This window comes from Peromyscus californicus, unplaced genomic scaffold, assembly GCF_007827085.1.
Source record: "Peromyscus californicus insignis strain IS unplaced genomic scaffold, ASM782708v3 Scaffold_8__1_contigs__length_139910024, whole genome shotgun sequence".
Lineage (NCBI taxonomy): Eukaryota > Metazoa > Chordata > Mammalia > Rodentia > Cricetidae > Peromyscus > Peromyscus californicus.
Window position 1 is genome coordinate 133,068,777 of NW_026294606.1, and position 16,474 is coordinate 133,085,250.

At 48.6% G+C, this 16,474-nt stretch overlaps 1 protein-coding gene across 13 annotated transcripts in view; it reads right to left on the reverse strand.

Moving 5' to 3' along the window:
- Window positions 1-444: 444 nt before the first annotated feature.
- Window positions 445-16,474, reverse strand: part of Znf827 (zinc finger protein 827) — a 179,695-nt gene continuing 163,665 nt past the window's right edge. For 5 of the 13 annotated variants that reach the window (XM_052728181.1, XM_052728180.1, XM_052728184.1 and 2 more), the window contains 5 exons: window positions 14,750-14,939; window positions 13,609-13,775; window positions 8,204-8,395; window positions 7,701-7,878; window positions 445-4,456 (listed from right to left, as the gene is read on the reverse strand). In XM_052728181.1, the coding sequence (XP_052584141.1) occupies window positions 3,637-4,456; window positions 7,701-7,878; window positions 8,204-8,395; window positions 13,609-13,775; window positions 14,750-14,939 (1,547 nt within the window). In that variant the 3' untranslated portion in view covers window positions 445-3,636. Of the gene's footprint in view, window positions 4,457-5,858; window positions 5,892-7,687; window positions 7,879-8,203; window positions 8,396-13,608; window positions 13,776-14,749; window positions 14,940-16,474 lie in introns of all 13 variants that reach the window. The other 8 variants (XM_052728179.1, XM_052728183.1, XM_052728185.1 and 5 more) reach the window with 7 other exon arrangements.

The window sequence follows — 16,474 nt, forward strand, 5'->3', positions numbered from 1 at the left end:
ATATGTTTAGCTTGAAGAATATACTATTCCCCCCTCATTAAAAACTATTTGCTGAACTTTACTAAGACAAATGGATTCATCTGCATGTTTACTCCCTTTGGCTATGAGGTCAATAAGATGACATCAGGCAGAAGAAGGTTAAGTAAAGATGCTGAACACTTGGAAACATTTCTAAAAACATCCAGGAAGGAGCCAGATGCTGTGCTCCTGCAAGACACGTCATGCTCTCGGCCTTAATAGATGTTAGTGACTTGCCAGTAGCCATGTTTATAAGCCCAGCTGATCAAAATTCGCTGCACTTTGCAACAGTTATAGCTAGGACAGGAATTTCAGGAAATCTGGAACACAGTGAAAAGAAATCAACAGGACAAAGAAAGATGAACAAAACTCTGAGGCTTCACAAGCAGTCAAGGATGGCAACCAAGAAAGAAAAAGAAGCCGGAGTATAGCCAACCTTTTTTAATTAGAGTATATTATACTTCCAAACTGGATACACTAGAAATCGGCAATGCAACGTAAGATGCAAAGGAGAATACCAGTTACTGTCAAAATGACCCTGTACAGCCTTGAATGCAAAAGCTTTATACAATACAAATCTCAGTCATGTACACAAACCTTGACAGTATGATCATCTGAACATAATATGAGGAGTTTTTTTAAAAAAAAAAAAGGAGAGGAAAGTGCTGAGGACCCTAACCGCATCACTCTATGGAAAACCAGGCCAGCATCCATGGGAGAATGCAGAGTGAAAACTGAACTAAAGTCAGCTGCTAGGCGAGTGTCTCAAAGGTGTTAGTGTTTTTCACGGGAAGGCTATCTACGGAATACATCCTTCCCTGGGTATCAATCAGCAAACCAGATTCAGGGGCACATTTTATCTAGGTGGATTCTGAAAAATGCTGTAGATTTTCCTCTTTATTAATAACAACAATAATATAAAAAGTCAAACAAACTGCAAACACACGTTTTCTCACTCAGAAAACTTTATAATTTACCAGAAAGATTGATGACTCTTTCCAAAGTGCTAAAAAAGTTGCCCAATTACATTAAGCATCACTAAGTCATTCAAACACAGGTTCAGTGGCCAGTGGTGAAACGCATGGCATTGGAGCAGAAACGTCTCCACCCACCTCCCCTTTCGCTCTCCCAAGCTCCCACCTGAAGACCTCTTATTGCACAAGTGGCATGCTGTAAAACCCAGGGTCCGCGTTTTCAGGGTCACCTATTCAGGTTCTTAACCTGTGGGTGCTTCTGTGGGAGTCACCTTTCTGCCCACTCCGGGGGACCCCTGTGGTCCTGTACTGTTGTCACTGAACCTAAAGTTTTGAAAACACATTATTAGCCAAGTGGCACATTCTCCATTAAATGGGGATAAAAACATGACTTTAAAACAAAAAACTAAAGTAAATAAAAAAAACAACAAACCCACCCATAAACCCAGTGACCTTGGGGGCATATTGTCCAGAAGTGTCTAGAGTGTCTTTGACCGAGATATTGACATGGCGAGTTGAACGACATTTCACACAAGGCCAAGAGCAAAGGTCTCTGCAGGAGATCGACTGAGGCTCTGGGGCCTTCCTGGGCTAGCTGGTTGGTCTCCTTGCCTTTGTGGAAATCTCCGTAGTGTAAACTTGTTTTGCCAGGGTCCTAATCAGGCTCCTCACCTATGGCTGGACGACGGGGCGGGGAGGGAAAGAGACCTGCTAGGTTTTCGAGAGGAAGGCTGAGAGGGGATGGGGAGCCAATTCTGTGGAGATGTACAGTCTTCTGGCTTTCCGTCCAACTGCACTAATCAGTGAAGCAATCCCGCCTAGAGGAAGAGATCAGGGTGCTTTTATTCCCCTAGTTAAAGTAAGGAACAAGGAAAGTGGGCACTGTCCCACCCGAGGACAATACAGTGAGGGAAAGAGCAACGGTAAGAAAGCCTTCCTCCTGGACAGCAGCTCTTCCTCCGATAAATAACAGAGAAACTTTCACATTCCAAACTTCTCATTTTCATACAAAGCACATGTCTTCCCGCTCGTTCAACCTGTTGCATACTGGAAATTCTGCTGTCTTACAAATACAAGCAGTGAACATATTCAGCCAGAGATTTTCTTTTCCTTTTTAAATCATCCGTTACTTTTTAAGATAAGCAAAGGGCTATTCGACCAATTCACACCTGCTTCCTGCTGCAATAAAGTGCTGCGATACACTGCCATTTTAATGACCGTAAAATAAGAGCTTTAAATAAGTATAAAGTCAGCCTCCTAGCAGGGCTACATCTACTAGGCGTTAACAGAACGGAATATGGGGTCACTAATACATGGAGGTTACACTCTAGCCAGAGGCTCTGCCAACGGAGGGGACTCCTGGGGCGTCAGTGAGGCACAGGACTAACAGCACCTTTTGGTATGTCCTTCCTTACACGGCAAAGAGGTCGTGGCTAAAATCTCAAACATACAGTCTACTCCTTCCATAAAAAGGTACGATTCCTTCCTTTTCTCTTACTTATTCCTTTTCCCCCAATGAGAAACAAAACTAGTGCAAGGCCCACGCCCTGTGCAAAGCCTGCCATTTCTTTTTAGTCTGAGCATTTACACCCAGAATCGATCCAAACCCTTTCATCTCTGCGGCTGGATTTATCAACCATAAAAATTTCCACTCATACAATTTTTTTTCCTGCAAACAATGATAGCAACTGAATCAATACATCACACACACATATATATTCTGCCCTTTAAAAAGGATGCACTCCCTCCCTGTGTGTGTGTGTGTGTGTGTGCATTCACCAAAGACCTTGTCTCCATGTGGGCACACACACAGAACACCCAAGTTTTGTGATGCCAGCTGCGGAGCTGTGAGACATTCCTTAACAGAACTGTTACCTGGCTCTCTCCGTCTTTCTTAGTGGAGATGTGAGCTCCAGGCTTCGAGCCTGGGAATATCCCGGCACCCTGCAGATCTTCATCCACTAAGCACCAGGCCCTACCACTCTGTAGCCATAAACTAAGGAGAGAAAGGCCGAGAAGGAGGTGGGGAGACTGTAGTGGAGGAACAATCCAGAAGGGAGAGAAAGAATGTTCATCACTGTCAAAGAGGTTGGTACAAAAAGAATGTGCAATAGAAATGTCATGGCACATACCACACACACACACCATACCACACACACACACACACACACACACACACACACACGTGCACACACACGCACATTTTCTCTTTCCCAATCCACAAATGTCCACAACACCCCAGTCACCCAACAGAAACCCAATGTACCAGTGGAGAAGCCTCCAAGTGCTGATTGCTATTAAGGACACTCTCGTTAGGGTTTAACATGACAAAATTCCTTTCAGAGAGAAGTACTCAGGAGGGCTGGGGGTGGGAGTGATGGCTGGGGAGGCATGCCTCTGAAGGTAGAAGTAGGCAGCAACACCTCTCCAAAGACTGGCTAAAGCAGCTTTCAGGTCAATGCAATAGGTACACATACAGAGCCAATTTTCTACTCCTTACTAAGATATACAGTACACATGGTCCAGACCCCTGGGGCCTGTAGGTTTTGCAGCAACATACACCTGCTGGGGTTGTATTTAAGTTTTGTGGGTTTTTGTCTTTTCCTGTCTGTCTCTTGGTTTTTGGTACAGAACGTGGCTGTCCTCAGACAGTCTCTGCTCTTTCTCTTAGTCCAAGATAGGCAAGGAAGGAGTGTTTGGGTGAGGGGATGCTGGGAGGCGCAGTCTGAGGTCGGGGAGGGTGGAATGTGAGATCCAGGTGGCTCTTGGGGTACAACATTGTCAAGGGAATGAGATGGGCAAAATCCGAGTTCCGGTATTTGTCAAGACGCAGCGGGGAGCCATTGAAGGCCAAGGCCTTGAGTGCCAGGTTGGGCTCCGAGCTGCTGCCGTGGGCTGCTGACAAGGCCACGGTCTGCAGAGCCTGTGAGGCTGACATGACTGACAGAGGGGACAAGAGACTCCGGCCACCCCCCACAACCAGGAGTGGGGCTCCAGGGCCAGCTGGCTCTCTGGAGGCTGGACTCAGGCCTTTCTTGTCCTCCTCAGGGCCGTCTCCACTCTGGTGCTTCTTCACATGGCGGCTGAAGACAAAGGGGTGTGTGGTCTTGAACAGGCACTCTCCGCAGCTGAAGGTCTGGCGGGGGGCATGCTTCAGCTTCTTGTGCAGATTGAGATTGTCCTTGCGCTTGCAGCTGTAGCTGCACTGGTCACAGTGGAAGGGCCGCTCCCCGGTGTGCACACGCACATGCTCGATGAGCTTGTTGGCCGTCTTAGACAGGTAGCCGCACTGGTCACACTTGTAGTGGTTGCCCAGGCGATGCTCACGGGTGTGCGTCTCCAGCTCCAGCTGGTTGGTCTTCACTGTCTGGCAGATCCGGCACTTGTACTCCATCTTGTAGTGGGTCTTAAGGTGGCACTCCATGGCAGCAGGGCGGTTGGTGGAGTAAATGCAGAACGGGCACCTGCCGGGGGAAGCAATGCAGGGGAGGGTCAGCAGGGAGGGCCCAGGGGCAACCCCACATCTCCCCTCCTCCCCAGCCTGCCCTGGGTCAGCCCTGCCACCTCTCAGGCGGCTTGGCTTGGCTTCACTGCTGACAGTCCAGGTTAACAGGGAGCTCTGGGTGGTCCACTTAGCTGGTGTGGGGGCTCCAGGCTGCAACAGCCGAGGCCAGCCCTCACAAAGGAGCAGAGAATGCGAGGAGCAAATAGAGCTGGCACTCCCCTCCTGCCCCCTCCCAGCCCCTGGGGCCCTCTCCCTCCCCACCCCCACCCCCCCACTGGACATGGCAGAAGCCTGGGCTTCCTGACCTCCCCTCTGGATGGGAGCGACACAAAGAACCGACTTTTCATGCACCACACCAAGCACACGCAGAAAGGCTAGGAGGCTTTGAAGAACAGCTTACAGGGGAGAGCTCCCTCCAGCAAACAGAAAGGTGGAGCCAGAGTCGTGCTTATTACAGGGTGTTAGGATGAGAAGGCCTGTGTGTGTCCCTCTGTGTGGCAGTGTGGTGTGCGTGTGTGCACCAACATGCATGTCCTCTCCTAAAGCACCGGATCTTCCTCAGGAATGGGAGGTGAGGACCGTGGCAGGGGCCTGGGAGAAGGAAGCCCACACAAACAGCCCCTCTACTCATGAGGAATGAGGAGGAAGGGGATTGCTCTCCAGAGCTTGAAGACATTCTTAGGACATAATCATGTCATAGAAGTACCAGTGATCCAACTGGAAGGTGAATTCTCCTGGGGTAGGACTTTTTTGAGATTTCTTTTGCATTCTCCATGGTGCTCAGAAGAGCACTCGGGAATACTGACTCATGGTCTGAGCATCTTTGCAGGGCATTGGGTAGATTCAATGTGCTGGGCGGAGTCCCAGCTCCAGCACCGGACTGGGCTCTAGGTGTCTCCTCTAGCACAAGGCCTGGGTATCTATCTCTGGCTTGGACTCTGCAGTCTTTCCATCATGGATCACCTACCACCAGCTCTGTCACAGTCAGAGGGGCTGTGAGGACTGGGGTGCGTATGTTTACAGAAGCTGCTGGGCTGCACGGCCGGAGCTGCCGGGTTTGAGTCTGTGACGTAGAGGAAAACTGTAGCATGTGTGCTCTTTCCAAAAAGAATGCAGATGCCTGAGTGACTGCCTCCGCTTGGACTGCGCTCCTGCAGGGCAGGGCTCGGAAGGGGGCTGTCCTCAGAGGGTTGGAGAGGTGCTCAGCAGAGCCCAGCCATCAGGGGCACCGTGCACTGCCACCTCAGCACCAAGCTCGCTGTTAGCCCTGGAACCTCAGCTCACAGAAGAGTGCACAGAAATATAAAAGCCCATTCCCAGGTCAAGTGCACACACAACCCCTACGCCAAGCTGGGCCTTACCTAGAGGAGTCTGAAACTCACCACTGTCCTGAGCTACGGCAAAAGAAAAATAATAGTATAATCTTATTTGATCTGCATTATGAACAGGATATAGAGTACAAGCAGTCCCATCACAGAAAAGCATTTAGACATCGGCGGTCTGTCTCGTGTTAAGGATGTTTCTGTGACCCTCAGCTCAATCTGTATTTCACTGCTCAGGCAAAGCACTCAGGCTTTTCCATGCTCCCATTATTTATCTTAAAGACACTTTCTCAGGCAAATTCATTCTCTGATATGGCAAAAGAAACAAACAAAACAAAACTCACTGTATAGCCAGAAGGCATTATCAATTTTTTTTCAAAGTATTCTTCTACTTGGTTGTCCTAAAACATAAACTATCATACGGGGATGGTTAGCGCCAACAGGAAGTGTCTGACCCAGTAAAGCATTGAGGTCATCGTGCAGTGTGTCCCCAGTGCCTCAGAGGCTCAGGCCTGCTTGGGGTCTCCAAAGGTGAGAGGCAAGGCCGCACATGGCGTGGGTGTGACTGAGCTACTGGAAGGTAATGATACTACTCCGTCCACAGAAGGCAGAGTCCCGCTTTTTAATAAAGAGTACACAAATCTCGATAAAGGGACAGTGGGATTAAGCCAAATCAAATTCCCAGCTGAGCTTCTGCCAGGCATTTCCCATCCTAGCTGAATGGGTTATAACCAGCCCTTCCCTCCCACCCTCCCACCTACACCCCGAAAGGTGGAGCAGGATGGACCGGCATCAGCAGCACGCGCTGCGCCCCAACGCTTGTGTGTTTTTGCAGAGGGTGCCCTGAGCAGCCAGCCCCACTCAGCCCCCATCACTCTGCCCCAGGTCCCTCTGGGCTCTCCAACTCTTACCCGTTTAGGAGGCATGGCACCTCTCTGAGGTTGTTTCAAGGTTAAAATGTTTTAAGATGAAAGACTGCCCCCCTGCTTATATTAAGAAAATAAAAGAAAAAGTGTTTCCCCCATTCTTTTACCTACACGATGATTTCTAGATGAAAATGCCTGGACAATTGTGTCTTTCTGTCCCCAACGATTTTATGCTCATCTCTTTACTACATCCAAAATGCCTTGTGATTTGGGACTCTGCTTCCAGAATCACTGGAAGATTAAATTCTGGTAGTGCTGGGACATACATTTCCTAAGGTTGGAACGACATTTTATTCTTCATGTGCCCTTTGGCGTCTATGGTCAGGCTAGTCCCATATAGTATGCTTGGTAATAGATGATGGGGCTCACTTGAGGCCAGGGCCTCGTTGCAAATACTGCTTAAGGATGATGTTCTTTGTCTAGATCTTTAGGGAAGGCGTCAGCACATCTGCAGGAAGACACAAGGCACTTGATGTTTGCACGAACACCGTTGCCTCTTGTCTGATCAAACCATCAAGATTCTACTTTGGGGGCTGGGGTGCCTACAGGACTGACTTAAACGCTAAACACATGTCAGGCCATCTAAACAGTGAACACAGGAACTTGCAGTGACAGCTTGTGAAATGATGGCTACCTGGGGACACTAGCCTGGAATCCATTAATTCCAGTCTGAACACGAGCCCAGCACCGCAGTACGAGCCTAGGCTTTCACACTTGGCATTGCCCTTGCCACGAGCCTGGGTACTTGTGAAGTGGCCTCTCCTGCTGATGTCGGTTGACTCCCTTGGGGACAGCGGGAACCCCATCCAGCCAGAGGCAGCAGATCTTTCTAACTCCCCCATACTAAGCTCCCCCACTCTGTGACCCCCAAAACCTTCATAGGGGTTAGGGTAGGACAGGGGAAAAGGGTGTTTAATAACAACTCAATAAAAGATTCTGTACTTGCTTTCCTTACTTGAGCCCACCGGTGGGGACAGTGTGGCATTTCTTATGCTCCAGCAGCTGCTCGGGGGTCTTCATGAACTTGTGGCACACGTCACACTCAAACATCCGGGTGATGAGGTGGATCTGCAGATGCCGCTCAAACATATTTTTCGTCTTGCAGACAAAGTTGCAAAAAACGCATTCGAACCCTGAAAGGACCGAAGCTTGGTGTAGGAGTGTGTGGGGAAAGACAGGCAGGGAGTCGCGGGAGAACTCCCCTTCCTTCCAACCCTGCGTCTTGTAACACATACAGCTTTCTGGGCACCATCCCTCACATCACTGCACTAGAAAATGGTTGAATGTCCAGCTTCAGTGTCCTGTCCCCTCCCCGTCTTCCCATCCCATATCTGAGCACAGATCAAGCCAAGGCAAAGGGCTCCGTTTTAGTAGTGAGCACCACACTGCAGTCAGTTTTCCTCTTCAAAGTTTGTTCTTAGGACTAGGTCGCCCTCGAGTGGGCACCTCTTGCCTCACCTTTCTCTGGCTTTTCCTCGCTGTTCAGTGAGGGCTGGCTCCCGGGTACCACGGAGATGACCAGCAAGTTGTTCGCACCCTTGTTTCTCTGGGAGCTGTCTGAGTCATCTTTGCCATTGGCTGAATCACTCAGAGTTGACAGCGAGGATGAGGAGGGGCTGTTTGATTCACTGGGGGTCTTCCTGTCATCCCCTGGAAAATGAAACAAGCCAGGTCTGTTACGGAGGGGCTGAAACCCCTTAGAATGGTGGCAGGTGAGGAAAAGGTGTCACCAACAGCTGGGAGCTCATTATTTCCGGTGCCCCCAGGGCACCCACTGGGAACCTGGTTCTGGTGCAGCCATGGTGAGGGCATGTGTGGAATGTTGGGCCAGATATGTGTGTGGGCATTGATGCAGGTCTTACAACAATGACAATATGACAGTAGTAGCCAAGATGGGTCACACAGAGTCCCAGGGTCTCTGTTATGTTTTAAATGCTTGTCTCAGTTTCTCCTCACAAACTTCCTCAGCATCAGAGAGGACTTAGCATGCTTGGGGGCTCTGTCACTCCACAGTGCGTACACCACTACACCTCTCCCAGGCACTAATACCACTCCTGCTTCACAGAGATCATATAAGATCGCTGTACCAGGTGCAGAAGTGTGAGTCAGTCTACTGTGTTCACACTCATCAGCACACATCCGGCTCTCCTTCCAAGCCAGGCATAAAGAGGTCAGCAAGCTATTAAAACCTAGTGTCACGAGACTCCAGCCAGTGCTTCACATCTATACTGCTACTGCAACAGCTAAAAACCAGAATCTATCAAACAACCATTTTTCCCACATTGGACATGAGGCAGTGAGAGGTTAGCCTCTGAGAGGCAGGACAAGGGAGGCAAGACCACAATTGCTTGGCTTCCTGCCCTAAGCTACGTCTCAGGTTGCAGGGCAGGAAGAAGGACACAGGAGGAGCCTGACGGACTCCCCTGGAGAGAGACACAGCCAGGGACCTGGGGAGGTCAAAATGGACAGACCCTGAAACACGGTGTCAACAAAGAGCAAGAACCCAGAGGCCTACAGAGGTCAGGAGGACGCGGGTCAGAGCAGGGGTAAGCAACCTCCATGCCGGAGGGGGAAGTCACCTGAGAACAGTGAGGTCAATGCCTGGCACTCACACAGGGCTGATCCCAGAGCTGTTCCCAGCAGCAAGGTCAGAACAATAAACAATTTACCAGCATTAGGTGGGACACTGAGGACGCGGACTTCTAAAAATGGGGCAATAATTAGTCCAAGTAGATGATCCATACCCGTCTAACAAATCATAGAAGAAAGAACCTGAAATATCAAGGCTTCCAAGTACCTATGTCCTAAATAAAGGTCATCAATGCTAATAGGAACAAAAGATACGCAACTGAACAGCCAGCACGGTAAGGCCAGAGTGTTTGCTTTCTAAACAAAGATTATCAGACATGCAAAGAAACAAGAAAAACCAGCTCCAAATGGGGAGGGAAATCAATCAACCAAATCTAACCCAGAACAGTCAGAGTTTTAGCATTTTTAGTAGAGGACATTATAATTATATTTCAAATGTCCACAAAGTTAGGCAGACACGTAGAAGATATGTGGAGGTCCAAACAGTACTTCTACAGACAGGTCATACATCACCTGAGGTTACACAGTAGGGGGAAGATCAGTGTGCTGAAGAGTTTTATGTCACCTGACACAAGGTAAAGTCATCTGAGAGGAGGGAACACCTATTAAGAAAATGGCTTCATAAGACAGGGCTCTAGGCAGGCCTGTGGAGCATTTTCATAATTAATAATTAATGGGGAGGGCCCAGCCCGTTGTGGGTGGTGCCACCCTTGGGCTGGTGGTCCTGGGTCTTTAAGGAAGCAGGCTGAGCACGCCATGAGGAGCAAGTCAGTAAGCACCCCTCCATTGTCTCTGCATCAGCTTCTGCCTCTCGGCTCCTGTCCTGTGTGAGTTCCTGTTCCTACGTCTTCCAATGATGAACGTGATGTGGAAGTGTAAGCCAAATAAGCCCTTTCCTCCCCAACTTCCTTTTTGGTCATGGTGTTTCATCACAGTAACAGAAACCCTTACTAAGACAATCAGTAAACCTCAAGTAACAGCTACAGGAAAGATCTGAAATGGAGCAGAGCAAAGAACCCTCCCAAATGAAAAGAACATCCTGGCACTGTGAGATGCTCTAGGCAATTTTATATGAGACTAACTGAGGTCCTGATTAGTTGGCCAGGGCATAACTTAACTTTTGTTTCTTTGAGACAGGGTCTCTCTCTATTAACACTGGCTGTCCTGGAACTCACTAAGTACCTCAGGCTGACCTCGAACTCACAGAGCTCTGCCTGCTTCTGCCTTCAAAGTGCTAGGATTAAAGACATGTGCCACCATGTCCAACTAATATCAATTTTTTTTTTCCGTGTAGCCCTGGCTGTCCTGGAAATTACTGTGTAGACCAGGCTGGACTTGAATTCAGAGATCTGCCTGCCTCTGCTTCCCAAGTTCTGGGATTTAAGGCCACCACATCGCTGACGATTTTTTGGGATGATCAAAATGTTTCTAACTTGTGGAAAACCATAGGATCAGTAGCTGAGGAGCTCAATGAATGTCAAGGACAAGAAACAGGAAGAGCCGAGAGTGCACCTACCACCTGGCCACGCAGGTGCCAGTTTGAGCTTGACAGTGAGACCCTGTCTGAAAAAGAAGACATCCATATCAAGAGACACAGGGGATGTCATCATCAAATTGCATCAATAAAAACAAGGAAAGAAAAAAAATCCCAGAGCCTTGTGTGGTGTGACGCTTGTGTCTTGCACTCAAGGGGCTGAGTCAGGAGGACAGAGGGACCGAGGCCAGCTTCTACTCCACAGTGAGATGCTGTCTAAAATAAAGTAAAAGAGAAGAAAAGAAAAAGGAGAGAAAAGTCCCAGGAAAAGGTCACATTATGTGGAAGAGCCGTGAGAAAGACAGCCGGCTTTCCCACAGGAGCAATCCTTGTGAAAAGCGACATCTTCAAAGAAACGAAAGACTGTCCACCTCAAACTTCGGACCCAGTGCAAACATATCATAAAGACAAGGACAAACAAAGTGGACATTTAAAAAGATGAAAGAACTTATCACCTGTAGACTTGAATTTAAGAAAAATTAAAGTGCGTCTTGTAAACAGAGGGCAAAGGGCAGCGGATGCAGACAGAGGCGCCAGCGCGCCAGGAGCAGTGCTGGAGACTGAGTGCGCACGGGGAAATGCGCTTCTTCTTCTTATTTAAGTGTCTTTGGAAAGTACTGGCACTTAACCCCACATGACAGGTTTAGAGCCTACTTGTGAGGAGAAATCTGAAAACCCGACAAAGGCTCCAGGGGAACTCGGAGGTGTGCCTTTGTGGGGTTCTGATACAAAGCAACATGAACATGAAGGTACATAGTGGACTCCATGTCATAAATATTGGTTTACACAACTTCATAATAACCTAGATTATTAATACACAGATTAGGATGAGTAGAACCAGGCCAAAGTCAAACCTCTCAAAGCAGTAGTAAACAGGAGACTCTCACTGTCGAATGTTAACTTCTAACAGGGGTCAGAAAGTGATAGTCCATGGACTCATGCTAGCATCCCGCTCTCATGAATCAGTTTCACTGAACCAAGACCGTTCACTTGTGTATCATCTACCAGGACTTTCAAGTTCCTATGGATGGAGAGCAGTGTCAAAACAAGGACACACAGGGAGGTGGGTAGGGAGGGGGAGAGGAGGTCTTGGAGGACTTGGGTGGGTGAATATGATCAAAATACCTTGTATGAAGCTGTCTAAGAATTCATAAAATAAAAATGGAAGGCCTGAGAGCCTGGAATGTTCATCACCTGGGTGCATGGAAACTCTAGCTTACAGCACCTAGACTTACAAACAACATTATCATCCCCTTCCATAGCAGCCAGAAACTTCAGAGCATTTCACTTTGTGGCTTCTGCTCTAACAAGTGAGGCTGTTTGTCCCAGGTTGTCTTGTCAGCTCAGAGGGAACAGTGTCTACCCTGTGCATTCTGTGGTGCTGAGGAGGTGTGCTGGCATTGCTTAGTCGTGAACGGGAAGTTTCCATGGATGCCAAGTTAACTTCTTCCTGAGCTGAGGGGTGAAGGGACTTTCAGGGACACACTGGAGTGGAAAGGGTGACAGAGTCAGGGTTTAACAGAAAAGACAAGAGAAAAACTACCGCAAAGCCAGTGTGAGCTGGAGTGAGGCTGCCTTTCCCTCCATTAGCCATTCCAGAAGGCCGAACTGAATGTGTCTTCCCTGTGGGTCTCCCAGCTCACCTACCACCCACAGTGCTAATACAGTTGCAGTCTGACAACTGACTGAAAAAATGGCACCTTCTCACTCAGCATAATGACTCTGTGGACTCCAAGTCATATCTGCTCAACTTACTGACAAAAATAGAGTTTTGGTTTTTTTTTTTGCTATTGGCACCAGCAATCCAATGGTCAGAGAAACAGATCCTTCTTGGCCACGCACATCGTCAGCACAACTGTCAGGGAGATTCCCCTTCCTGGGTCCTTTGAGAGCCGGCGATGTGATGGGCTGACCCCACGCCCAGGACCGGCAGTTAGCAACATCGGCTCTTAATTTGGAAGCACCATAAATGGGGGTGGCGGTGGGAGTAGAGGGCAGTCCCTCTCAATCTCGCTTAATGACTTCACGCTGGTGTCGTCCGTAACCATCACTTTTGAGGGTGTAATTGTGAGGTGAAGTCAAAGTGCTAACATTAACGGAAGAGGCTAACCAGCGTGACAGGAGGCTCTCCACGAAGGGCGAGCACTGGCCAGGCCTTGTCAGCGTGGTTTCAGAAGATGGTAGTCTGAACAGACATACCATGTGTCATTGTGGAGCTTACAGAATTCAGGGTACAGTGCCCTGGTGCAGCAAAACAGAAGGTTCAAGGCCCTGCCAAGTGTCCTGAAGGTGGTCAGAACAGAACAGACTGTAGGATGTCAAGCAAGCCCTGTTCTGGGATAAGGTTCAGAATCCACATCCTGTCATTGACCTGGAATGGGCCAGCCCATCCCTTAGTCTCTCAAATTCACACTAGCAGGTTACTGTTGGCGGAGATGAGCAGGCAAAGCCCAAGCCCCAGGCAGAAGAGTTTAGTGACCATTAGGTGTGGTGATGATGGCCAGGACCAGGGGAGGACCAAGCATGCAGCTTGTGGGTCTCAGCAGTATCTATACTCCTGCAGCAAACTCCAGGTCTACTTAGGCCATGACACTATGACTACAGGGGTGATGTGACTCTGATGCTCTGGGAGAGTCCCCACTCCTGTGCAGGACACACTCAGGTCTCACAGCAGTGAGAACACTTCTGCCACGTGCATGCCAGTGGGGTGCAGGGGACAGAAAAGGACAGGGACGGTCACCTGTGTGCTTGGTGCCAATGTGATTCTTTATCTCTGCTTCTTCCATGGTTACAAAGTCACAGGCCGTGCAGCAAATGGAAAACATCCACTGCTCCTTGTCCACGTGGAGGGACATGTGGCTTACAAACTGGACATTGAGCTCCGTCTCAAATCCACACACATGACAACTAAAACAAGGAAGGAAAGGGGAAGGGTGAGACAGGCTTTTAAACACAGGCTGCTCACTTACATGCAGTGCACACGAGAAGACCAGTTTCATGTGTGTTCATTATAGCAAAAGGTACAGCATCAGGAAATTCCTCTGCCTGCTCGGATGCTTCTGGAGTGGTCACCGTGCCAAAGAGATTAGATGCCAGCATAATACAGCAATCCCATACATGCTATAATGATGCTAAATAGTCATAAAGTTAATTAAAAACTACAGATTCCAGATGCTGCACATGGCCTAACGGGCTCCTCTGGGCGGTGTTGCCAAGGTATTCAGTGGTGGCCCACTGGCGGATCAGACTGCTGCACCTCTGTCTCCCTTTGGCTCTAGAACCCTTGGGTGCAGCGAGGAGAGCCAACAGATCTTTCCGTGGCACTCTGAGCAAGAGGCAGTCACATGACATCTCCCAGGAGAAGCCGCACATCCACTCAGATGCCTTGCAGGGCAACTTTCTGCCAATATCACTAGGGCAAGATTTGATAGACTCAGGGTTTCATGCTGATTCAAGGTTGAACACAGAATGCAGTATGTCATAATGGGCAACCAGGGGACAGCACACTGGGCCATCTGAGCAACTGCATGGGAGTTCTCAGACCACCTTTTTGTGTGTTTTTCCCTGTTATTCTTAGGTTGTAGCAAGGTACTCAGCCACCAAGTGCAGAGCCGCACCACAGCTAAGAGCCAATCACCCACAGAGCCCCGGTCTCTCTCTGGAGCCCTGTCTTAAAGACCTATCCCTCACACCAGCTCTCTTTCCATCAATTTTATTGGAGCCACCCGGGCTAGACAGGAATCCATGCAAAGGCAGGGTTAATATAAGCAAAGGACATAGAGTGAGGCGAGCATCTGCCTGAGGGACGGGGCTCTAGGCAGGCAGGGAGGGAGTGTCAGCGCCAGGGTCTAAGGAACTTGGGCGAGCCGCTCCTGACTCACCTGTAATAGTAAGGGTGTTTCTTCCCGTCACTGCCTTCAGAAGTGACGGCACTGACGATGTCCTCGGTGTCGGTACTCACCAGCTTCACAGAGTGCACGGTCAGGTGCTGGTTCAGATTTGCACGGCACTTAGCAGCGTACGGGCACAAATGGCATTTGTATTTTCTTTCCTCTGGGGGAGAAACCAAAACTGCTCTCAAAAAAGAAAAAAAAAAATTCAAGAGCTCACTCAGAGGAACCAGTAAAAGTCGGTCCAAGTCTCCCTTCACGTGGGGACAAAGGTCATGCCTTGCAAGGGTTCCTAAGTGTATCCCTAACTCACAAGGATTAAAAAAGGCTCTCTCTAGGCAGCGGGACAAGACTTTGAGGCTGAAGCGTGGGTTTTATGGTGTCCAAACCAAATCTGATTCAAGGGAGGTTCTGGAAGCCAAAAGCAGCACGGTAGCAACGGCTGCATGACTGCAACGCTGCATGACTGCAATGCTGCATGATGACCCAACCCAGAGCCATGTGCCACGCTTGGAGCTGCTTCCTCAGAGTTCTCAGATTTATTTGTCTTGGAACCTCGTCCTCCATCCCTCTTCATGACAAGGTTTGCTGCATGAGTATGAACGAGTGTGCCATGTGTCATCCCTTATCCCTCTTCATGACAAGGTGTGTTTGCTGTGTGAGTGTGCACATGAGTGTGTCCCGTGTGTCACTTTTGGGCAGGCACTAAGATGGGGAGAGCTAAGGAAATAAACCCTGATAGAACAGAAGCTTAAGAGGTCCATCACTTCCCCTCAGCTCCAGGCCCCGGCCAGCCAAGGAAGAAAAAAACTAATGAAATTAAAGGGGGAAAATGACTTGTATAAAATAATTTAATTGGAAATTTTCATTTTACGTAAATAAAATTGAAAAATCTCAATTAATTTGTTAATGGAAATTGGTTCATAAAGCTGACTAAGTTTCAGGAGCACTTCCAGAGCGGCGTTCTGAATTCATTTGATTAATCACAGGAATTGTTAAGTCCACAGAGCAGCCCTGCTTCCCTGTTAGATGATTACAAACTCACTTCCTATCCCAATGTCTGGGCTTGACTTGAAGACACTTGTCTCGTTTCCTTCACCAGGAAGAATGTGGGGTAAAAAGTGTTCCCATCACAAAATGCAAGATACCACGTTCTGTCACAGTGTTGCCCTCCACCCCATTCTGATAGTGGCAGGCTCCAGGCTGGCCCTGAAGTGTGGGGAACATATCTTAGAGTTTCCACCTTGGTGCTGAGAGATGAGGACCTGGGTTTCAGCACTCAGGTTCACTTCCTCGAGGGGGAGTGGTCCCTCAAAGGGCCAGGAACACTGGGATTTCCTTTTCTCAGGCGTAAGGACTACCTGGGAAAATCTGTCTAATATCTTTATTAACAGTATTTCTTTATCAGCTTTCCAAATTTCCCTTCATAATGGATTTATTCAAGTTCTTGTCTCAGTGCTATTTTGGTAATTTTGCTTAATTATCTATCAGCTAACTTCTATGCTGAAGAAAAAAAAATGAGATGCTTTATTCTCCAATAATTCTCTCTTTCTCTTGAAACACACCTGCCTCTACCTCCCAAGTGCTGGGATTAAAGACATGTGCCACCACACCCGCCTCAAAAATTCTCCAGTGTCCTCTGTGATTAGCTTTCCCTTTCTTCCCCAGCCCAGAGTGTACCTGCTTCCCTTAATCAGGCATCAGGGAAGTTGTCTG